This window comes from Branchiostoma lanceolatum, chromosome 9 (assembly GCF_035083965.1).
Source record: "Branchiostoma lanceolatum isolate klBraLanc5 chromosome 9, klBraLanc5.hap2, whole genome shotgun sequence".
NCBI lineage: Eukaryota > Metazoa > Chordata > Leptocardii > Amphioxiformes > Branchiostomatidae > Branchiostoma > Branchiostoma lanceolatum.
In genome coordinates this window covers 1,770,671-1,791,002 of record NC_089730.1, presented here as the reverse complement: position 1 = coordinate 1,791,002, position 20,332 = coordinate 1,770,671, and the positions used below count along the sequence as shown (strand labels likewise).

Genomic DNA, 20,332 nt, shown 5'->3' with positions numbered 1-20,332 from the left:
GGATGCTCACAAAAGATGTGCTACACTGAAGATACGTCATAGTCGTTTTAATGGAAGGTTTAGCACGTTTATCGTCTGATTTTAGCTGGTAGTGGTAAATCTGGCTAGAAGTTAGCCTGGAATCCATACCCTCGGTGCCTCCCCGATATCTCTACGGCACTGTGAGTGACCCTAACCCGCCCAGACAGCTTAGCCCGCTCGGGGTGTTGTTTACGGCCTTGGATTAATTAGCTTGGCACCTCTTGGGGCGGCGGAAAAGTAGGAAGGCAGCGGAAGTAGGGTATAGCGATAGTAGGATGGCAGCCAGAGGTAGAAAGGCCATCAGAAACTGACTGGCCCGGTAAAACACCACTAAGCCGACCCTAGAGACTGGAACCAGGCTAGCTAGAAGTACGATATCTAGTGAGTACGTAAGAAGCAAATAGGAACGCATGTACAATGCTGGTAGACAAATATATGATGAATAAGATATCTATGTTCACAATCCTGGCATTTCCAACGCTTATCATAATGATAGCTTAGTTAATAGCGGTGCCGAAACCCCTTGCGTGCATGGCACCGGCCCGGTCCAATCTGCCGGCCATGATGTCATTGTTCCGTGAACAGCGGTGCCGTGCATACTGCGGGTAACGGTCATGTCGGGAAAAGAAGGATTTTGGGGCGTTACAAAATGCCTCGTATCGTCCTTTGTCATCGGGTTTTTATCAACTAGGTGTTTTCCATGGGTAAATAGGACACCAAACATGAGAATGACCACCAAGCCAAGTGCCTGAGTCGAAGGAATTAGCAGAAAATTAGGTTGCTTGAAATAAGGTTTCGTACCTATCGCTCATTCCTCGCTCCGCGAGGAATTCGCTTGGCGCCTGCGGCGCCATGGGGCGCCCTTCGGGCGCCCACCTACGAGCGCCCTTCGGGCGCACTTCGGGCGAGGTCGGCTTTCGGGTAAGTTCGGGATCCGCTCAGCCTATCACCCGATATCCCGGTATATATTCGGTATATATAAAGACTCTCCTTCCGAGGCCTACAGCCTATGGTGGAGGTCCTTATCACAACCAACTTGCGGTTGTCCCTCAGACACAACTTAAAGCACCAGAATTCTTCCCCTGGGGACGTCATAAAAGAAGTACTCCTACTGTGAACTGTCCAGCAGCATGAGGGGTGGATTGACCCCCATAACCACATAAAGTCATAAAAGGATTAGATGTGTCTGCCAGCCACCAAAACAATGGCAGGGACAGATTATCACAATAACGGTTAATTCATTTTTAAAAATTACAGGTTTTCATAGGAACATTATCAAACATCACACGGTTTTAGTCCATAACTAGTGCGTAGCATATGCATATCTCCGCAACAACGATTTTTATACAACCAATCGTTCGGCTAGTCGGCTGTCGGAGAATGGACCCCTCTTTAATGATATGTAAATGCAGCTCTGCCCTGAGTCACCAATGTGACATTTCACACTCCATTCAACACGAACGTGGACTGAGAACTACCTCTGGAGACATTTCTGCTTCCTTGTTCACGACAAAACAAAGGGAGGGTGTGGACGAGCAGGACATGGGAACTTTCCCATTGATGATGGACGCAGAAATACAACTTGTAAAATACCGGCATCGCTTAGTTCATTTACCCGAAGATACCTTACTTCGGGAGGCATACAATTATGTTGTTCTTTTAGGAGAACATGATTGGATTGTCCACGTGAAAAGTATCCTCAACTACCACGGTTTTGGACATATATGGTTGAACCCGAAGTCATACCATATAGATATAATCAACACTCAGCTACGACAACGTCTACAAGATATGTATATACAAACTTGGCATTGCGCTATCGGAAACAATTCCAAACTTTCCTTTCTTTCTACCTTAAACAAGAATTATAAGCAAGAAAATTACCTTTCAAACATTAAGAGTCTTGACCTACGTAGGGTAATCACAAAACTCAGAATTGGCTGTCATAAATTAAGTATAGAAACGGGCAGATTTCAAAAACTTCCTATCGACCAGAGGGTTTGTCCATTTTGTCCAGAGGTAGTTGAAGACGAATATCACTTTTTGATTGTATGTCCCAAATATTTTGATATACGTTATTCACTATATACTCAATGCTATCGTCGGATTTACCAAGATTTATCTCAATGGACTTTGCAAATTTAAAGTGGATAATGACATGTGACAACCCATGCATGGTATACATTGGTAAATATATCAAAGAATGTCTAGACGTAAGAAACTCCTCAAATGATTGTAAAATCCCATTGTCATCCCATACTACTACACCATATTGTATAAGATAGACTACTACACCATATTGTATAAGATAGACTACTACACAATATTGTATTAGATAGATTGGTTAGCCTAATAGAATGATATCTATGTACCAGTGAATGCCATACTTTGTACCTCGTACAATTGTTGTGCAATAGATTTATTATTATCATGTTGAACCCAACATACTGTTGGGCGCAACATATTGTGTTCGTATGGTTTCTTTCTCCTGTCAAATCTTGTAATCGACCCAGCTCGGTCGTCCCTGGACCAACTGAGCTGAAATTTGGTATACAGGTAGAGTGGGTAAATACCCTGGGAGCCTTTTTTTCATTTGTTCGATATTGACCTTGAAAGTGATTTTATTGAGGTTTTTCTGACCAAAAACGTACATTTTGCCTCCTGTGCTCTGGAAATACATCCAAATGACCTGAAATTTGCTATGGGGGTTCATTGAAGAAATATTCAAAGAATCCCATTCGCACTTTCGGCATACAACACTTTGAAATATGATTTTAGAGGGTATTTTTGGGAGAAGATCGACTATTTTCCTCATATGGGGTCACTGACCTTTAGGTCACATCTTTATTCATCTGGCCAGGTGGACTAATTCGGTCAGCCAATGAGAGAGCGCAGATTTATGAAGCTCAATCTGATTGGTTGAAATAGTCAATTGAATTAGACACAACTTCACTACTCCCTGACTTCCATCCTTGTGTTGTTATTGTTGTGTCCTACTGAAGTTACGTGCAATTGAGAAGGTTCACAACTTTTCTGGTGGTATTTTTCGACACACACTGTGTTTTTCTTATTTTAACACTGCATGGAAACAAAGATTTCCACAAGTTTGCAAGGTTGGACACTATGGTGAAACCTGGCATTTCCTCGCTATGCACACGAATTTTCTACCCCTGTGTCACCAAGATTAGACACCAGTGCGCACAATAGTGCACACAAAGTGTCCAAAGTTTCACACCTTAGGAAACATCCCGTGTCGGGACTTTGACAATAACATTAACAATAACAATAGAGTGTTGTGAAGTGCGTGAAAATTTACCTTGAGCAAGGAGGCCCTTGCTTTGAGTAATTGTTTAAAGTTTTTTGCTAAAAATGACGTAAACCTAAGAATCTTCAACCTCCTTGCGTAAACCCTGTTACATGTCTACACTACCGGACCGCGGGGAAGTCTTGAATATCGGCGCTGATCGATAGCGCATTAAACTAAATGTGTGGCGTAGCTTTGTACTAAAAAAAATAGTATTTTCATCGCAACCACTGGCACTGTTTAAAAAAGCCGAAGATTTCTCCACACACAATCGTCTGCAACTTGTTTTGTTTGTGGTAACAGATAGTCGGCTTGATGGCGAAGTTTTGTTGGTCGCCTTTTTGCATATATTAACAGCGTCATGCCAGCGCCATATTGCATTATCAGCCCTACATTTACTTGAAGTAAACATAATTTACTCTTTTAATACGAAACCAACTAGGATAAATACCAAGTATTTCCCTCTTACAAACATTGTCGTATGAATTGGAGTCGTTGATTAAGGAGAACTCCAGTATTGCGTCTCTTGGTGCGATTTTGGCTAACATTTGTCTAAGCCTGACGGACCAGAGATTTGCGGTACATTTAGCAGAAACTTGTGAAACTTTTGCAAAATCTAAGTTGGTTCGAAGAACTGTTAGCTGAGTAATGAAAAATTGTCTGGACTCTCGGATTGCGGAAATTCTTCCGCAGAAGAAATCTACATCTTCAGCAAGATTCTAGTTGTTTACATTCTGAAATTTGCATGACACGTGTTGGTCCACACACCACTGGAAGAGTCCATTATTGTATGAGGGGGACATTTAAAAAATTAAATTTTGGGCTTGGTTCATTATCAAAAAGGTCCAGTTTTTTTGTGAAGGTGGTTTTTAATGGTCCAGTATGAATATGGGTGCCCAGAAGAGCCCATCCATGCCTAGGGTTTCAAATTGGGAGAGATCCATTTCTGACTGGTCTTCAATTCAATTATTCATTCAAATACCAACATTGCAGACATACAAAAAACGTTAGCCTCTATGCCACAGTCACTTTTTGCATGGGGAGGGAAATGGGCGAAACATGTTGCATTTGCTCCCGCAAATGTTGCCTTTCTAGTTATTATTGTATTTCACGGTTCACACAACACGCAAACACGCTGTATAAATGATGAAATTACGCTTGCCTCATGCCCTCTTGGTGAATTATGAGATGAAATGTAACCACCAACTAGTCCTTACTTCGATACTCAGTTCCGTTTGCTTGTTTTCCCTGCTATTTGCAGCAGCTCATTTGCAGATTGTTGGTAAAATCAAGGAAGAGCAGCCGAGCTCTTTGCACGCGGCGCCCCCATTTCCAGGGAAGAATCTAGCCACACAAACGCGGCAAAAACGTTGTATCTAATATTATCAAATAGATTCAAGAAATAAAACACGTTATATTATATATTTGCTTCCTGTTCCCGTCTACTGTGAATTTTACAACGTTCCATATATTTCGCTATCAACTGGTATTTAATTTCATAATGTAACATATGTTTTAGTTCATTCTATTTCGTTCCATTTCGTTCCATTTCGTTCCATTTCGTTCCATTTCGTTCCATTTCGTTCCATTTCGTTCCATTTCGTTCCATTTCGTTCCATTTCGTTCCATTTCGTTCCATTTCGTTCCATTTCGTTCCATTTCGTCCATTTCGCACTTTCTGGGGACCGGCTCACGGCAACTATGTCTCTATTGTTTCCGCTCCCCCTAACCAGGTGCACATTTATCATTCTATCTCTAACTGAGTCATCATAATTTGATGTCTTTCTCTGCAGCACATTAGTAGCACATTAGTAATTCAAGACACATTAGTAATTCAAGACTACGAATCAGCTGCCACAAACTACATATTGAAACGGGGAGACATACCAGCACTCCTCTAAAAAAACGAGTATGTAAACATTGTACATTGAAAAACATGTATGTTCTTTCAAATCTACTATAACCGAAAAGCGAGGAGAAGTAGAATTTATCTTAAGATAGTCGTATTCTTTTTTATCCGTTAACTGTACTTGTTATTTTGTTTTGTTGAGCCCTTTTCTTAATAGCCAAGTGTGGCAGAAATGTGCAATAAAGGTCCCCATTCATTGTTAAACCACCTCATTAGTTGATGATTATAGCAAATGCCCGGGCGTTATGACACCGTATACACCTCAAGGCGGGTCATTGACCCTTAATTATCAACATTGGCTGACGGTAGACAGTGATTATTGCACGAAACAGTCAGCTCCACAATATAGACATGTCTTACCTTCAGTGCGCCCACGTAAGCTGCTCCCTTCGCGCCCCCGCCCTCCAGCACGAGGTTCTCAAAGGGAAACGTCAATTCTCTAAAATGCGTACCCTCGACATCGGGCATCCTGGCACGCCTAGGCCTGGAACATGAACAGCACTGTCCCATTTTCGTTTCTTATCTGTAATAACAAAGTTGAAATTAGAAAGTTTAACACCTGATTTAGTTCAGTTAAATTCTACCCTCTAGTGGGGTACAAATCATTTGCGGTTTTATTCCACTCATGGCGCTATAGCACCTAAAATAGTCATGGAAGTTCGTTTTTTATGTTAAGGCCATGCTGATTTGACGATCGGATAAAGACGGCATCCTAGATCCTGAGGACACCTCAAGACTGAAGCTAGCGTGCAAAAAGAGTTGGGCGAATAAGAGCGCCTTCATTATGAAATCTAATCAGTCAGGAAGGTTGAACAGATGACTGAACACACAGAGTATGGTATACCGAACAATAGAATTTCATTTTGTTCTTTCACATGTTATTCTTTGACGTTGGAAGACCCAGCTTTCGCATCTGAACATCTTATTAAACTTCTGTGTACGATTGACAATATGGCTGCAAACGTTTTTTGAACTGACGAAAATCGATGATTGCATGGATGTTATCCAGACAATCAAGTCAGTGATGCCTGAATAAGAATGGCTGTATGCACCCTGGGCCGGTACACTAACATCTGAAGGCCGCAGATTTGGCATAAGATTTATGTCCTGTCGCCACAGGCGCAGTCTTCACCCGCATGGTGAAATATTGTGAACCCATGCTAAAAACAAATCATTGTCGAATCTTCTGCGAGAAAGAAATGAATGTCCAAAACAGGCACAGTCTACTTCAGGTTTGCGAACATTCTCAATCTGAGCCCTTATCTGGCCACTGAATCTTTGCAGAACTTAAGATACAAGGACGATGCTTAAAAAAACACCTTAAATTCACCTTAAATGTGAATTCGTGTGGTAAGAATTCGTAGTATTGTCTAAATGAAAAAAAAACTGAACAAACATTTAGCAGGAAACGAGAAATATGCTCAATCATTTCACCAGAACACTCGGGGCTTGTACTCTACCCCCTCCAGGTAATTAATCCTGCCAGGCTTCATGTTGTACATTCTATCCGTCAACAGTTCATTCCACAATTTGCCCTCTCATAATCAGTGACTTCCTCGTGAGGTCATCTAAAGACATACTGAAGTAAAAAACCTGGGACTGTTGTAGCATACCATTAGTCGAGATCTTCCCAACAGCAGATAAACCTTAACTTTAAGGTGCTGCAACTCACCTGGCTACAAGTGGAATACTTGAGACCTTGCTGCAGGAATGGTCTGACTTCTGAAGTGTCAATGTTGCTTGCCAGGATTGTTCCATTAAGACAGAAGGAAGGGGTGTAAGAAATATGACTGGGAATTATTAAAAGGGCTATGCGGTGATTTATGAAGATTGCTATAACGATAATATACATAAAGAAATAATACGGTTTTATGAAGATAGGGAAGGAAAATAAAGAGGTCGTATATATACGTATAAAACACGGTGTTAGGAACATTTCCCCCGAATTTTGGTGCACAATCGGACGGCCGTCTGCACGACCACATAGGTGTGTCCGGGTAACTTATTTTTGGAATTACTGTTCACTAAGTAGCAAACCATCAGGTCAGTAGGGTCAGGTGACAATGGGCTCATTTGAATGTGCGTGTCCTTTGTGAATGAAAGACCCCCTCGGCAAAACGTGTCGTCGTATCTCTTTCGTATCCAACCTTTTCCACACAGGCTAGTGTCCGTACCCTCATTCAAAAGTGCCCGTACCCCCATTCAGAAGTGTCCGCACCCTCATTCAAAAGTGTCCGTACCTCCATTCAAAAGTGTCCGTGCCCCCATTCAAACGTGTCCGTACCCCCATTCAAAAGTTTCAAGGTTGCAGTACCGTCACAGATCACCAGTCGGTACCATGATTAAAGGCTTGAGGGGGACTCAGCAGTTGACGCCAAATAAAAACAAGGTTTTAAACCATTGAAAATCCTTTCTGGCTGGGATTTTTGTGCTGGTACTTTAGTGGCGGTTATGGTAGGAAACATTATAGATATAGTGAAATGATCGTCTGTCTGCTGTTTGGAGCCTGACGGGCCGATCCAAGGTTAGAGGGGTTTATTTGCAGAGATGATTGGATTCCCTCAATGGCCGAGGCAAAATTTAGAACATTTTGTACCAAAATTATAGGTGTCAGTCAATCAGGTAGCTTGACTTTTTCCCTAAGTTTTAAAAATGTTTCAGCATGCTATCAGATACCATCCTTAGGACACATGGACTGTTTTTACTGCTTGTGGCTTGAGGTGTCTCTATGACGTTAACTAACGTTTACCTCCTAATGTCCCTCTGTTTTACCCCCTCATCTCAAACAGTATCGGTATTTAGTCTATCCTTGTGATGTACTTTATTTTCAATGTTACAAACTAAGTAAACAAACAATTTAGGTGAATAAAATGCCATATCAGATTGTTCACTTGACTTTTCTGCTTATACGTTTCAATTCATCTTAAAGAGTGATGCAATGCACGTATATTTTACATATGGATAACGTCTGTAGCTGCTCCAATATTGCTTTAAGGTTTTATTACTTTTTACCTCATATGGAAAAAAAATCAAATTTGTCGTCTGCAGAGGATGTCATCTATAAATTGTACTTGCCATGGCACAAGATAAAATAAAACTTTAACGGTAACATAGCACATTGATTAAGGTTAGAATAAAGTTTTGTACAACAAAGACTGACCTTCAAGCGTTTAACCGTGGTGCTGAAGCGCCGAATAGTGATTTGCGGCCGTACTGCAGCCTTGGAACTGTCGAAAGTTTCAAGGTTTTAGTTAGGTGTGTCATTCCAATGACACATGGTTAGACTCATCAGCTATCCATCGGGTGTGTCATTTAAGGAAACAGGGTAAGAAGGGTAAAATTCAGCTATCTCTTAGGTGTGTCATTAAATGGCACAGGGTAGGAATCAGCTACCCCTTTGTTGTGCAATTCAATAACACAGAGTAAGATTCAGATGTCCCTTTAGTGTATCATTTAATGCCACAGGGTAAGATTCAACTATTCATTAGGTGTGTTCTTCCATGACACAGGGTACGATTCATCTATCCTTTATGTTTGTCATTGAATGACACAGGGTAAAGTCCAGCTACCCCTTAGGTGTGTCACTTAATGACACAGGATAGATTGAACTATCCCTTATATGTGTCCTTCCATGACACAGGGTACGATTCAGCTATCCTTTAGGCGTGTCATTTAATTAAACAGGGCAAGATTCAGCTGTCCTTTAGGCATGTCATTTGATAAAACAGGGTAAGATTAAGCTATCGCTTAGGCATATCATCCAATGACACAGAGTTAGATTTTAAAACTCCCTTAGGTGTATCTTTTACACGCACACACGCTTGCGCGCAAGCACAGACACTCCACCACAATATGTGCAAAAACATAGAGGCTAATCAACGCTCACGAAAGATAGCTCAATTGATCTCTCCTTGACACATCAATTTTTTTTTAATTGGCTGGAGCTTTGGTACATGTTAAAACTCTCCATGTCGAAAAATGGCCTTGCAGTAACAGCTGTTACATCTTATGCACAGGCCATCCAGTAGACGGCGGCAAAATACAGCCGGGAACCTCCCAACGTGGCGATTCGCACAGTCAGGCTCGTCGTGGAGACGGACGCCACAGTAGCGGAGACGCGGATGTGACCAGTAAAATGGTCCACGTGCTTTAAGCCGACTGTCACCACGGGAGGAGTCCGGAAGGCCCTGCTGAACATGGCGGACACGTCAAGGGAGCGACGGCCAAACCCCGAAATAAAGGCAGCGTCGGGAGTTTCCAGTTCACCAGACTCACCTGAAGCATAAACAACAAAGATTGTAACTTAGTTTGTATTAAACTAAGTTCGTATCAAAACCTTGGCAGTAGCAAAAGAAGAGGGTTAATATTTTGTTTTTTTACTTACTAGTATCATATGATGATTAACGGACTTTTCTGAATTACACATTTATGGCCCTCCCTGAATGAAAAATAGTATGAAGAAGGGATTTATTTTGCCCTCACATGAAAGAACCTGCACGGTATAGAGCGGTGCGAATTGCATTTTTTCTGCAAGCGGCAGACCAATTTTGGGGGATGAATGATTGAACAAACAGGTACCCATATCAATTGAAACCTTTCGAACGTCAGCATGAATGTTCAACTTGAAAAGAACCCCGCACGCAAAACAAAGGGAAATCAGCTAATAATCATTTAGTAGAAATAAACAAACATCCGGAAAATAAGTTATTTCACGACCAGCTAGAACTTAGAACACTTCTTATCAATTTTCAAACGCCCGCTTCGCTGATTTCTCTTTGTTTTGCGTGCGGGGTTCTTTTCAATTTGAGCATTCATATGCTGACGTTCGTAAGGTTTCAATTGATATGGGTACATGTTTGTTCAATCATTGAATTATGTTAATTTACTACATATTCACTGTTCTATGTTTCAATTGGCCATCGGGCAAGAACTTGCAAATAAACCTCATCGACTATCATTCCTCACAGCGTTCAACAGATGGTCGCTGCTGGATGTTCTTGTGTTTAGCAGACAGCTCGGCCACCGTGATCTGGAGCTGCTGTATCTCCTCCTTCATGGTCTGATCTTGCTCTGAAAGGAAATCATGTGTTGTAAGTTACAATACTGTTAAAGCCCCCCTCTCACTGGACCCGCGGCTCATTGGCGGCGTCGCTGCCGCCGATCGAATTAACAAAGCACTCAACGAATTTCACCGCCAAAAAACGAATCCAGTTAAGGACGCAGCAACGCCGCCAGCGTACCGCGGGTCCAGCGAGAGGGGGGGGCTTAAACCAACAGTGCCGGTATCAATCCGTAATCACAGGTGTGTATATTCAAATTCCCATATTTGAGGGAAAATTCCACATTCACGTGAAAACACGCTGGGTTACATGTCTAGTATTTTGTGATAGCTGTTTGTTATTTCCATTATATGATAATGGTTAAAGATTTGTGATGAAATTCTATTTTGCATTTTCATAGATTTAACTACTGGATGTATATGTCACAGTAGAGATTGGAATTCAGTAGAGTCCGGAACTCTACTAGTAGAGATTGGAATTCCAGTCTCTACTAGTAGAGACTGGAATTCCAATCTCTACTAGTAGAGTTCCGGATTCTACTAGTTGAGATTGGAATTCCAATCTCTACTAGTAGATATTAGAATCGGGATCTGAATATTGGGATTCCAATCTCTACTAGGAGAATTCCAGATTCTACTAGTAGAGATTGGAATTCTACCAGGACAATCTCCAATTCTGATAGGAGACATTTGGATTGCGTCAAAATGTTTTGGAAAATAGTCATTTCACACCCAAAATTTAGCATAGTTCAGCCTATATTCACCATTACTATTTTAGATGAATCGCTTTATGTTTTAGACATCTAATACACCTTCTGTCAAGACACATTGTAACCATGGGGATAGCCGTCTGGTCCAACCTTAGTCAATCTCTACTAGTAGAGTTCCGGACTCTACTGGATTCCAATCTCTACATGTGACATATATATATAGTAATTACAAGTTGGACTCACGTCTGAATCAATAGTGAACGTTAGACATGAAATATTATTTTAGACACGTGTGTTTATATTACAATTCAAAATATTAACTACTTAAAGCTTCACATTCCATCCCGTACTACCCAACCCAACTGCGGTGTATCTGCCTGTACTACACCTGTATTCGTCTTTGTGAGTTTTAATTTTCATTTACCAGCATTGATTTTAGTATTAGATGCTTGCTATAATGCATCACAGTGTATCCTGTACATTCTCTTTTTGATAGATAAAAGTAATATGAAAGAAATATATGTTTCATGATTACCTGTTGCTTACCTGAAGCTAGGTCGTATAAACTGATTTTTTCACTCCATTTTCACACACTAAGGTGGCAACCGTTAAACGACCATTAAGATATTAAAGCTCTAATTAGTAATTCTAACGAATTTATTGTATTCTGCAAATCTCATCTGTTTAGTTGGCATCGTTTCACCACAGAAGGCAGCCATATTGACGGAAATCAATGAGGTTCGTTACATCACAGTCAGCGCCAGGCTACAGTTGTTCTGACTGTACTGTTTTGGTCACCAATATTGACAGTAAGTTCTTTCACACTTCCGAGCACGCATGCGCGGCAACTGGAATTGTGGCTGATAGGTCAAAGGTTTGTAAACAGTTCTCTTCTCGATTTGCATGACAATGTCCAGACGTGTTTTGTTTATGTCTCACTGTAGCGTGCGTAGTCCAGTGGTTAGCGATCTTGCCTCTGGAACTAGAAGCCGCGGGTTCGACCCCGGCTGTGTCGCTCACCCGACATGCACGCTACCGGAAAGGGTCGTAGTCCTTAGGACGGGACGTTAAGCCGTGGTCCACTGTTCACTGTGCTTGTCGAAAGAGCTAGGGGAATTTCCTCGGTACAATGAACCTGTAAATACTTAACATAGCGTCTGTCTTCTCTGTCATGACCAGTGGAAGATTTGCTCCTGTGTTCATTGAGTTCATTCGAGCTAATCTGGTTCGAGCCACTTTCCTTTCCTTTCAAGGGCCTTCCCCTTTGACATAATACCCACAATTCCAGTCACCGCTCATGCGTACTTGGAAGAGTGAAAGGGCTAATTACAGACTCAACAGAACAACAACATTCAGACGTAAAAATGTTGTAGTTGAATATAATAATTTTGTCTTACCGGGCGTCTTATTCCTCCCGCTGTGACATTCCTTGGCGGCAGTTTGGTGTCGCTTGTTGTCATGATCACGATTCAACACAATAAACAGTTGTGACATTTTGTCTAGATCACTTTTGAAGTCGTCAACAGTGCTGGACAACTGCGATATTTCCTATGGAGACATATTGGTTAAAAAGAAGCATTAGATAAGAGAAGACATGAGCAAAAGGGAATATGTTTCTAATAATTGTGAGCCGGAGTGAAAGAAACTTTGGGCGAAACAATTTTCAGAAAAACAAGCTACGAAGAGTTATCAGACTGAGTGTTTACCTCTTTGTTGATGAAGAGCATCATGGTAAGTCCAAAGGCGACAAGTAAAAGCACCACAGCAGTGGCGGCGGCCATGCAGCTGCGATGGGAGCGGACAAAGCTACCGAGGGCGTGGCGGCCGCTTGCTGCTCCTGGATACGTGTGCTCTGTGGATAAGTGGAGTTTTGTTTACTAAAAGCTTACTCTGATGATGATGAGGTTTACTTGAAGTCCATGAACGACATGTTGACACCAAAATCAGATGGTCTAAATGACAATAAAACAGCATCTGCTGTATTTCTAATAGAAAAGGCAAAAGAAAGACACACAAAGCATCGGCTACCTGCAGGAGTGTACGTTGCGTCACGTTTCACCGCTTCGGCTTCTTCGTACATGTCTGACGTTTCTTGGTCTTCTTCTCGCTTGTCAGATGTGTCGTTGCCATAGCGGACACGCCCTCCTGAACCGCTCAGATGGACAGTAGGTGACAGGGGCGGCGTTCTACTGGTTTGGCCGCTGCCGAGCCCAGAGACAGGAGCCCGGACCGGCTCCGCTTGCTCGTACATGTTTACTATACTGGCATGCAATCGGCAAACAATCTTTACCTGTAAAATTGGCAGGAATGTGGGGGTCCTTCACTGATTAGTCTGAAGAAGGGATTTCTTTTGCCCTAACATGAAAGAACCTGTACGGTATGGGGCGGTTTAAATGTCATTTTGTTTTTCTGCCAGCGGCAGACCAATTTTGGCAATTTATCTAACAGTACCCATATCAATTGAAACCTTTCGAACGTGAGCATGAATGCTCAAAATTTCATTACTCTTCGATTCTACTGGTATCTTACAGCCTTTCGTACACCGTTCATTCCATAGCAAGCACGCCCGCATGCTCCGCTCTTATGGAATTGAGGATATTGGGGTCCAGAAAAGAAGCATGACAGACATTCGTACATAACGTTAACGTGTACTGTAGTGGGGGACAACTGGTACAATGCCTAACTGAGAAAGATACAGGTTTGGAAATGGCTCGATGCTCCTAATGGCATTGTGTATATATCGTATATCGTATCAGATATGTCAGCTGTTTTTGGCATGAAGAGTCTTAACTCTGCTGACAAAAGCTCCTGACACATTGAAACGGATACGTGTCAACTACGGTTCAATCAAAACATATTACAGCATTTCAAGTTTTTGCACGCGTTGTGGTAGTGTTTTTGCACGAGCACCCGTATATGTGCGTTTGCGTGACTGTGAATGGCACATCAGCAAATATTCTAAAGGATAACGGAAGGAACTTGAAAGAAATGATTCAGAATAGAAAGTACAGTCTGTAAAGGACGGAACAGAACAGAACAGAAGAATACTGGGCAGAACGGGCCCTTTTATATTTCGCAAGAACAGAAATAACTGGGGGGATCAATGCTCGACGAGCCCCGGTGCAAAATTGTCCGTATCCCTATGAGCAAATGTCAGTATCTACGTGAAAAAGTGTCTGTAACCCCTGCAAAAGTGTACGTACCCCCGTACAATAGTGTCCGTACCCCGGGAAAAAGTGTCCGTACCCCGTGCAAAAGTGTCCGTACCCCGTGCAAAAGTGTCCATACCCTCCTGCAATAGTGTCCGTACCCCGTCCAAAAGTGCAAAAGATAATTCTAGATATTCTTGTTTTTTTCTTGTTTACAAACAAAATCGGCCCCTGCACTTCCGTAAAAGCCGCCAGCGGGTCCAAACCTACATGCTCCCTTCGAAATGCTATCTACCTCTAAAATTATGACCATAGCATGTTAAGAACACGAGATATATAAAAAGAAAGTTCCAATGGAGTGCCAGAACAAGCCGCTAGGAGGCTCAACAACAATCCATCCAGACATTCTCGAGTAATCGTTGTACACAGACAGACACAAACACATGCACTCGAAAACATCTCCTTGGCAAATGTAATATGATATACAGGGCAGAAATCTATTCGCGTGGATGTCATCGATATGACACAAAAAGCAAAACATCTCTGAGCTCTGTCCACGAAACCCTTTATTGTTTACATTGAATAGATTATATTTTTCTTTCTAGTTCGACTCAGCCCATGAGCGGGATCCTGGTGTAGATCTGAGCGGGTCCCTGTGTAGACGGCAATTTGACCTGTTGGATCCAGGTCGGCCATATTGTGCCCTTGAAGCCAACCATGGCGAAATTACCTGTAACCAAGGACAACATAACACAAGAGAATCAGTGTATCTAAGTAAGTATGCTAGCAGGAAAGTTCATCTGAGATCGTGAAATAATGAAATAATGAAATAATGAAATAATGAATGAATGAATGAATGAATGAATGAATGAATGAATGAATGAATGAATGAATGAACTTTATTGCTCGACAATTGTACATGGCACAATGTATGGCAACAATAACAAGGCAATCAATACAATACTAAGCTAGTCTATTCTATGCTGAGAGCCATAATGACAAGAATATGGACATAAATGGCTCACTGATATATCAAATGTTTCTATCTGTTACGATGCATTCTCCCTTTTGTAAAGCGCTACATATGTATCGGCCTACATACTTAGATATGGTGTCGGGGCATGACATGAGTAGATTAAAAATGTCTGTGTTTGCCTTTGGCAAGGGTTTGCTGAAATACATTATGAAGAAGTGAACTGTTCTCGAAGTCAAAAAGAGAGGAGTAAATGAGACCATTAAAGCCCCTCTCTCACTGGACCAGCGGCACGCTGGCGGCGTCGCTGCGTCCTAAACTGGATTTGTGTTACCATTGACTTTATCATGGGAATATCATACCATACAAAACGTACAAATATGACCAAAAGAATAACAAAACACACAAAGTTTAAAAATATTCGTTTTTTGTCGATGAAATTCGTTGAGTGCTTTGTCAGTTCGATCGGCCGCAGCGACGCCGCCAGCGTGCCGCGGGTCCAGTGAGAGGGGGCTTTATACTAAAAAGAATTAACCCTTCTCTCTACCGGGGCGGGGAGTGATATTGACTTCCAACAAACTTTGACCCATGACGTAACACGTGAATAAAACTCATGTTTCCATAGCGATTGGGTCAGAAAGCTGAGGAAGGCCTGGAGTGAGTACAATTGGGTTGGAGAATGTTTTACTTCGTCATACTGTACATGTATGTTGTTCTACATTTGCGAATCTAGTCTGTACACAGAAGCAATTACATACTAAAGACGTTTCTATCATAATGCAACAACATTCAATTAGCATGTAACCAACAGGGCAAACATAGCACCCACACCTCTAAAGTCAGTCTGAACCGGCTCCTGAGCTCCGACCTCCATCAGGGCAATCAGACACTCCCGGGCATGCCGACTGGATGTGTCGCGTGTAGCAACAAGAACGATGGAGCTGAAGAATGACAAGAAGTTTACAATATGTAGTACCAAATTTATGATATTCAACACCGTCAAATTCTGGACGTTTAAGACATCCATCGCTCTTTATTTGACTTCAAACTGCGCCCTTATTTACCAAGTTGCGCCGCTGACTTCCTTACAGTCTTTGTGGACTTTTCAGTGCCCATTGTCGAATTAGTTACGGATATGAATGAATGGATGAACTTTATTGCTCAACAATCGCACATGGTACAATGTATGCCATCAAATCTGCAATACTAAAGGCTAAACTATCCTACAATTCTAAGTACAAAATATCATCGAAACTAGTATATGGGTTACAATATAGTCATGTATGGGTAATCCTGTCTCGCTTTTGGAATGATTTATGGAGGAATTGACCTAAATGTAGATGGAAATAGAAGTCGGACATGACAACAGTACTTGGAAAATATCGCTCTGTGTACCAGATAGGGTGAAGTTTATCTTAGTAGTAATTATCTGTAACATCGCATCTCTTTCTTTACTATAAGTTGGACAATTCATCACAAAATGAAATTCATTTTCAATATTTCATTACATGTAGGACACAATCTCTGTGTTGTGATGTCGGCCCTTTTCAATTTCTAAGCAATGTGCACTGATTCTCAGTTTTGTTGTGTTAGTTGCAAACAGTTTATTATGAATTGATGTGAGATATTTTTCCATGCCAAAGTGCTTTTTGATTTTAAAATAGGTGTGGAGTTTACTGGAATTTCTAAGTTGTTCCCTCCAGCCAGAGAGAAATGTGTCTTTCAGACGTTGTTTAAATATGTTTCCAAAATGGTTGGCATTAACTGCGGGGTTGAGCCAAACATTTTGGAACCCATGTCTACATAATATGTCCTACTTGTCAACAACATCTGATCAGATCTTTCTAACAAAGAGGCCCACGGAGGGTTGTTTAATTGTGGATTACTGATAGGAAATGGGACCGCATATATGACAATACTTTACGTTTGGGTCCATAATGTTAGCAGCTACACCTAGCTGCAGTGTGTGATAGTACCAGTCCGTAAATTGCCCTGAGGAGGTAACAGACGGTCACTGAAACTTCGGCCGTTGATTGTATAAGTATCATTGGTTGTTTGATAAAAACCTTGGTATCCTGTGGTTTTAAAACCTGATGAAATTATTCACGGACCATGCACTTCAATTTCTGTTTTTAAATTTCTGCAACGGATACATCACTTACTTCTTTGGGATGTCACTTCGAATGAAGTTTGCCATGGCGGCATCGGCCTCAGCTTGACCATGTGTGTCAAATGTCATTTGATGAGTCACGACACCTGTCAGGGCGTCAACAGCAATGACCATGAAGCCTCGGTAACGATCATCGAACCGCACTCCATCTACCTGTGTAAGTAACAGAACATCGCAGGGTTGGTCCATTTGGTGAGAAATTTTGTGATAGACCTTTAGTTTAGATCTTTCAACAACTGGACAAATGGTAAGAAATTCAAAGTTACTCGTTTGCTACAAAGCTTTCCAGCTGAACCAGTTTGAATATCAACCCATCATCACACGTAAATACAGCTACATATACTATTTTAAAACTATTTATTGCACTATCTCTCAATAAAACGCCATGCCTGGCTTTGTATTTATGTCTCCCACAGTTGAGTCATACCGAGCCAGGCTGGAGGCCTCCCAACCCCCCCCCCCCCCTCCCCCTCCTTTGACCCTGATTGTTTTGGGGGGATATCACAAGAAGAAGAACACGAAACTTGATCAGGAGGTTCATATGAAGTTACGGTGTCACACTGGTGCAGGTTTTCATGTCACAATCCACAATTTACATCGCGTAAGGTATAGAAGAAGTGTGTACATGTAAGGTTATACATGAAACGCAAGGATGCGTGCGTACCTCGATGAAAGGTCTATAGCCCAATCCCATTTCCTCCATCCCGGCGGCCTGGATTGTCACCTCTAGAAATTTCAGGTTATCATCGTAGACGATCGGTTCCTATATGACAAGAGATATGTCCGTTACATGGTGCACGTGCATCAAAACAGATCATGCCTAGTAGTTGAAGGCTTCTGTTGGAATGGCCTTTTTTTCAAGTTCATTGAATTTTATTGTTAAATCAACTGGCAAAAACAATACAGTGCAATATATATACAACTAATAAATCGTGTTGCTCTTTACACATTTCAATATCTTCAATAATCTTTGACCCATTAGTGGAGTAAGGTGTTCCTCTGAAAAAATGGGTCGAAAAAGAAAGCATTAACTGCCACCCTGATCTTAATTACTTACTTATTTACTTACTTGTAAGGATCTAGAGGTATTTTTTAACTCGTGAAAACGGAGGTTTTGTAGTCATTGTGTTTGTTTGTTTGTTTGTTTGTTTGTTTGTTTGTTTGTTTGTTTGTTTGCAAGTGACGGTCTTTATCCAAAGTTCCGCAATCGGCATTTAAATGCTTGGCACATCGGAGACACTAACAGGACGTCATGAGTCAAAGTTGCCGGAAAGGTCCGAGAAAGGTAGCAGGAAATGCTGTTGGTCCCAGTCCAGAATATTTCCGACTGCGTATGGCAGGAATTAGAATTTACCCAGTCCAAGAAGAGGGCTTCTCTGTTTTTTTTCCTCTCAAATTCTGTCGTTATGGTTAATAACACATGATAAATCAAGAAAATTACCAAATAACTCACGGAACGTTGAGGTCTTCAACTTCTTGTCTTTCACTGTACTGATGTAATTGAACTTGGAATGTTCAGACTCACCGGAGCACCACAGCCTGTACAGTCGTTGACCATGCTCAGGAAGCTCGGCATGGGGACAGTCTCTGTCGGCGCCAGACTGTACTTGGGATAGGCTGCTGCCGTACAGTCGCTGACCGCGTCACTTGTCATGGTGGCCGAGATGACGATCCTCTCACAGCCCATGTGTGAACAATAGTTGTAACCTTCCCGATCGTAGTTAGCGCGGACTTTCATGAATAACAGACTGGAATATTCCAAAAAGACAGCATTTGAGGATATTTTCAATGTCATGATGACGATTGATAGATATCACACTATCGTTTCTGTTGTGATCCGATGTCCTGGTGCTCGTTTATATCCGGTTAACGACGCAGTAAAATCTTCATGAGATGAGACGTGGTTCTTTATTCTAGCAGCAGCAGTTAGGAGGATGGTTGAATTCGTCATCTTACCCTGTGCTCTCCTCAAAGAAGAACAGTTTTCCGTCTCCACCCTCGACAGCGTTCAGGCTGGAGACGGGGTACACCTCCTCGTCGTGAACGATGGCGTTCGGCACGCGTGTCTCCAGCTGGTACGTCACGCGGAAGATGGTTCCCGGCGGGTAACAGAGTCCCAGCCGCAGCCAGTCGCCACTGTGGTGGGAATATGTTAGATTAGAATTGTATTTGTATTTGTATTTATTAGCAATGAATCAAATCATTACGTTGAGTCAGCATAGGCAGCTCTCGCTGGTAACGGCTGACCCACAATAATACAGACGAACGTACAACTTAACCTACAGCGTGTGACAATGAATCGAATAGACCGATCCCAAAGCCACGCCCCCTGTTCGATTTCGAACACCTCCGTCAAAAAGTTGTTGAAGGCTGTATCCACCGGGTAGAGTTGTTTAAGGAAGGGGTAGGTGTAGTTGCGGTGAGAGCGTAATGTTTTCGGTCAATGTTAAAGCGGTATGCGCCGCATAGCTTTCCCTTGTCGGTGGGCATCAGCGCCCAGTTTCTGACAAGCAGCCGATGCACGTGTAAAACAGGGTTCATATATCTGTGACAGGGTTACCACTGTATTGACTGCATGCATAACAGCTGCATGGTATCTAGTAACTAAGAATTAAAATGCATCCTTTTACTTCCCTGTTCACTTTCAAGTTAACCAGTTTCACACACCAGTAACTGAAGAGACGAAACTCTGCGCTAGCGGACTTTGTAGAAGACAGCATGTGGTACAAGCTTCGTCTCCTTGAGTGCCCGATCTATTTTCTTTTTAAATTCGTTTTTGTTCTGAGCATGCATTCAACCAGTACAGTGGAAAACCTGTCCCAGATATACGTACCCTGCTTTACACGTGCCATTTCTGCCCCGCCAACGCCTGTTTTTGACGGAGGTGGGCTGAATAGAACAGGTGGTTCTATGGGTCTTCTATTCGTTCGATATGGTGTTCGACAGGATCGGTCTATTCCTTTCTTACGGCGTGAGTCATTTTCTCATGCGGTTTCGGTAAAGGTAATAGTCCCATAGCCTTTTTGAGGCCGTAATT

At 42.0% G+C, this 20,332-nt stretch overlaps 1 protein-coding gene across 1 annotated transcript in view; it reads right to left on the bottom strand.

Annotated features, from left to right (window-relative positions):
- Window positions 1–14,700: 14,700 nt before the first annotated feature.
- LOC136441525 (cell surface hyaluronidase-like) overlaps window positions 14,701–20,332 on the bottom strand; it is a 30,193-nt gene continuing 24,561 nt past the window's right edge. Inside the window, exons 20-25 of the mRNA XM_066437860.1 lie at window positions 19,252–19,431; window positions 18,821–19,043; window positions 17,960–18,058; window positions 17,288–17,448; window positions 15,957–16,066; window positions 14,701–14,882 (exon numbers count right to left, since the gene is read on the bottom strand). Coding sequence (XP_066293957.1) covers window positions 14,764–14,882; window positions 15,957–16,066; window positions 17,288–17,448; window positions 17,960–18,058; window positions 18,821–19,043; window positions 19,252–19,431 — 892 coding nt within the window. The 3' untranslated portion in view covers window positions 14,701–14,763. The remainder of the gene's footprint in view (window positions 14,883–15,956; window positions 16,067–17,287; window positions 17,449–17,959; window positions 18,059–18,820; window positions 19,044–19,251; window positions 19,432–20,332) is intronic.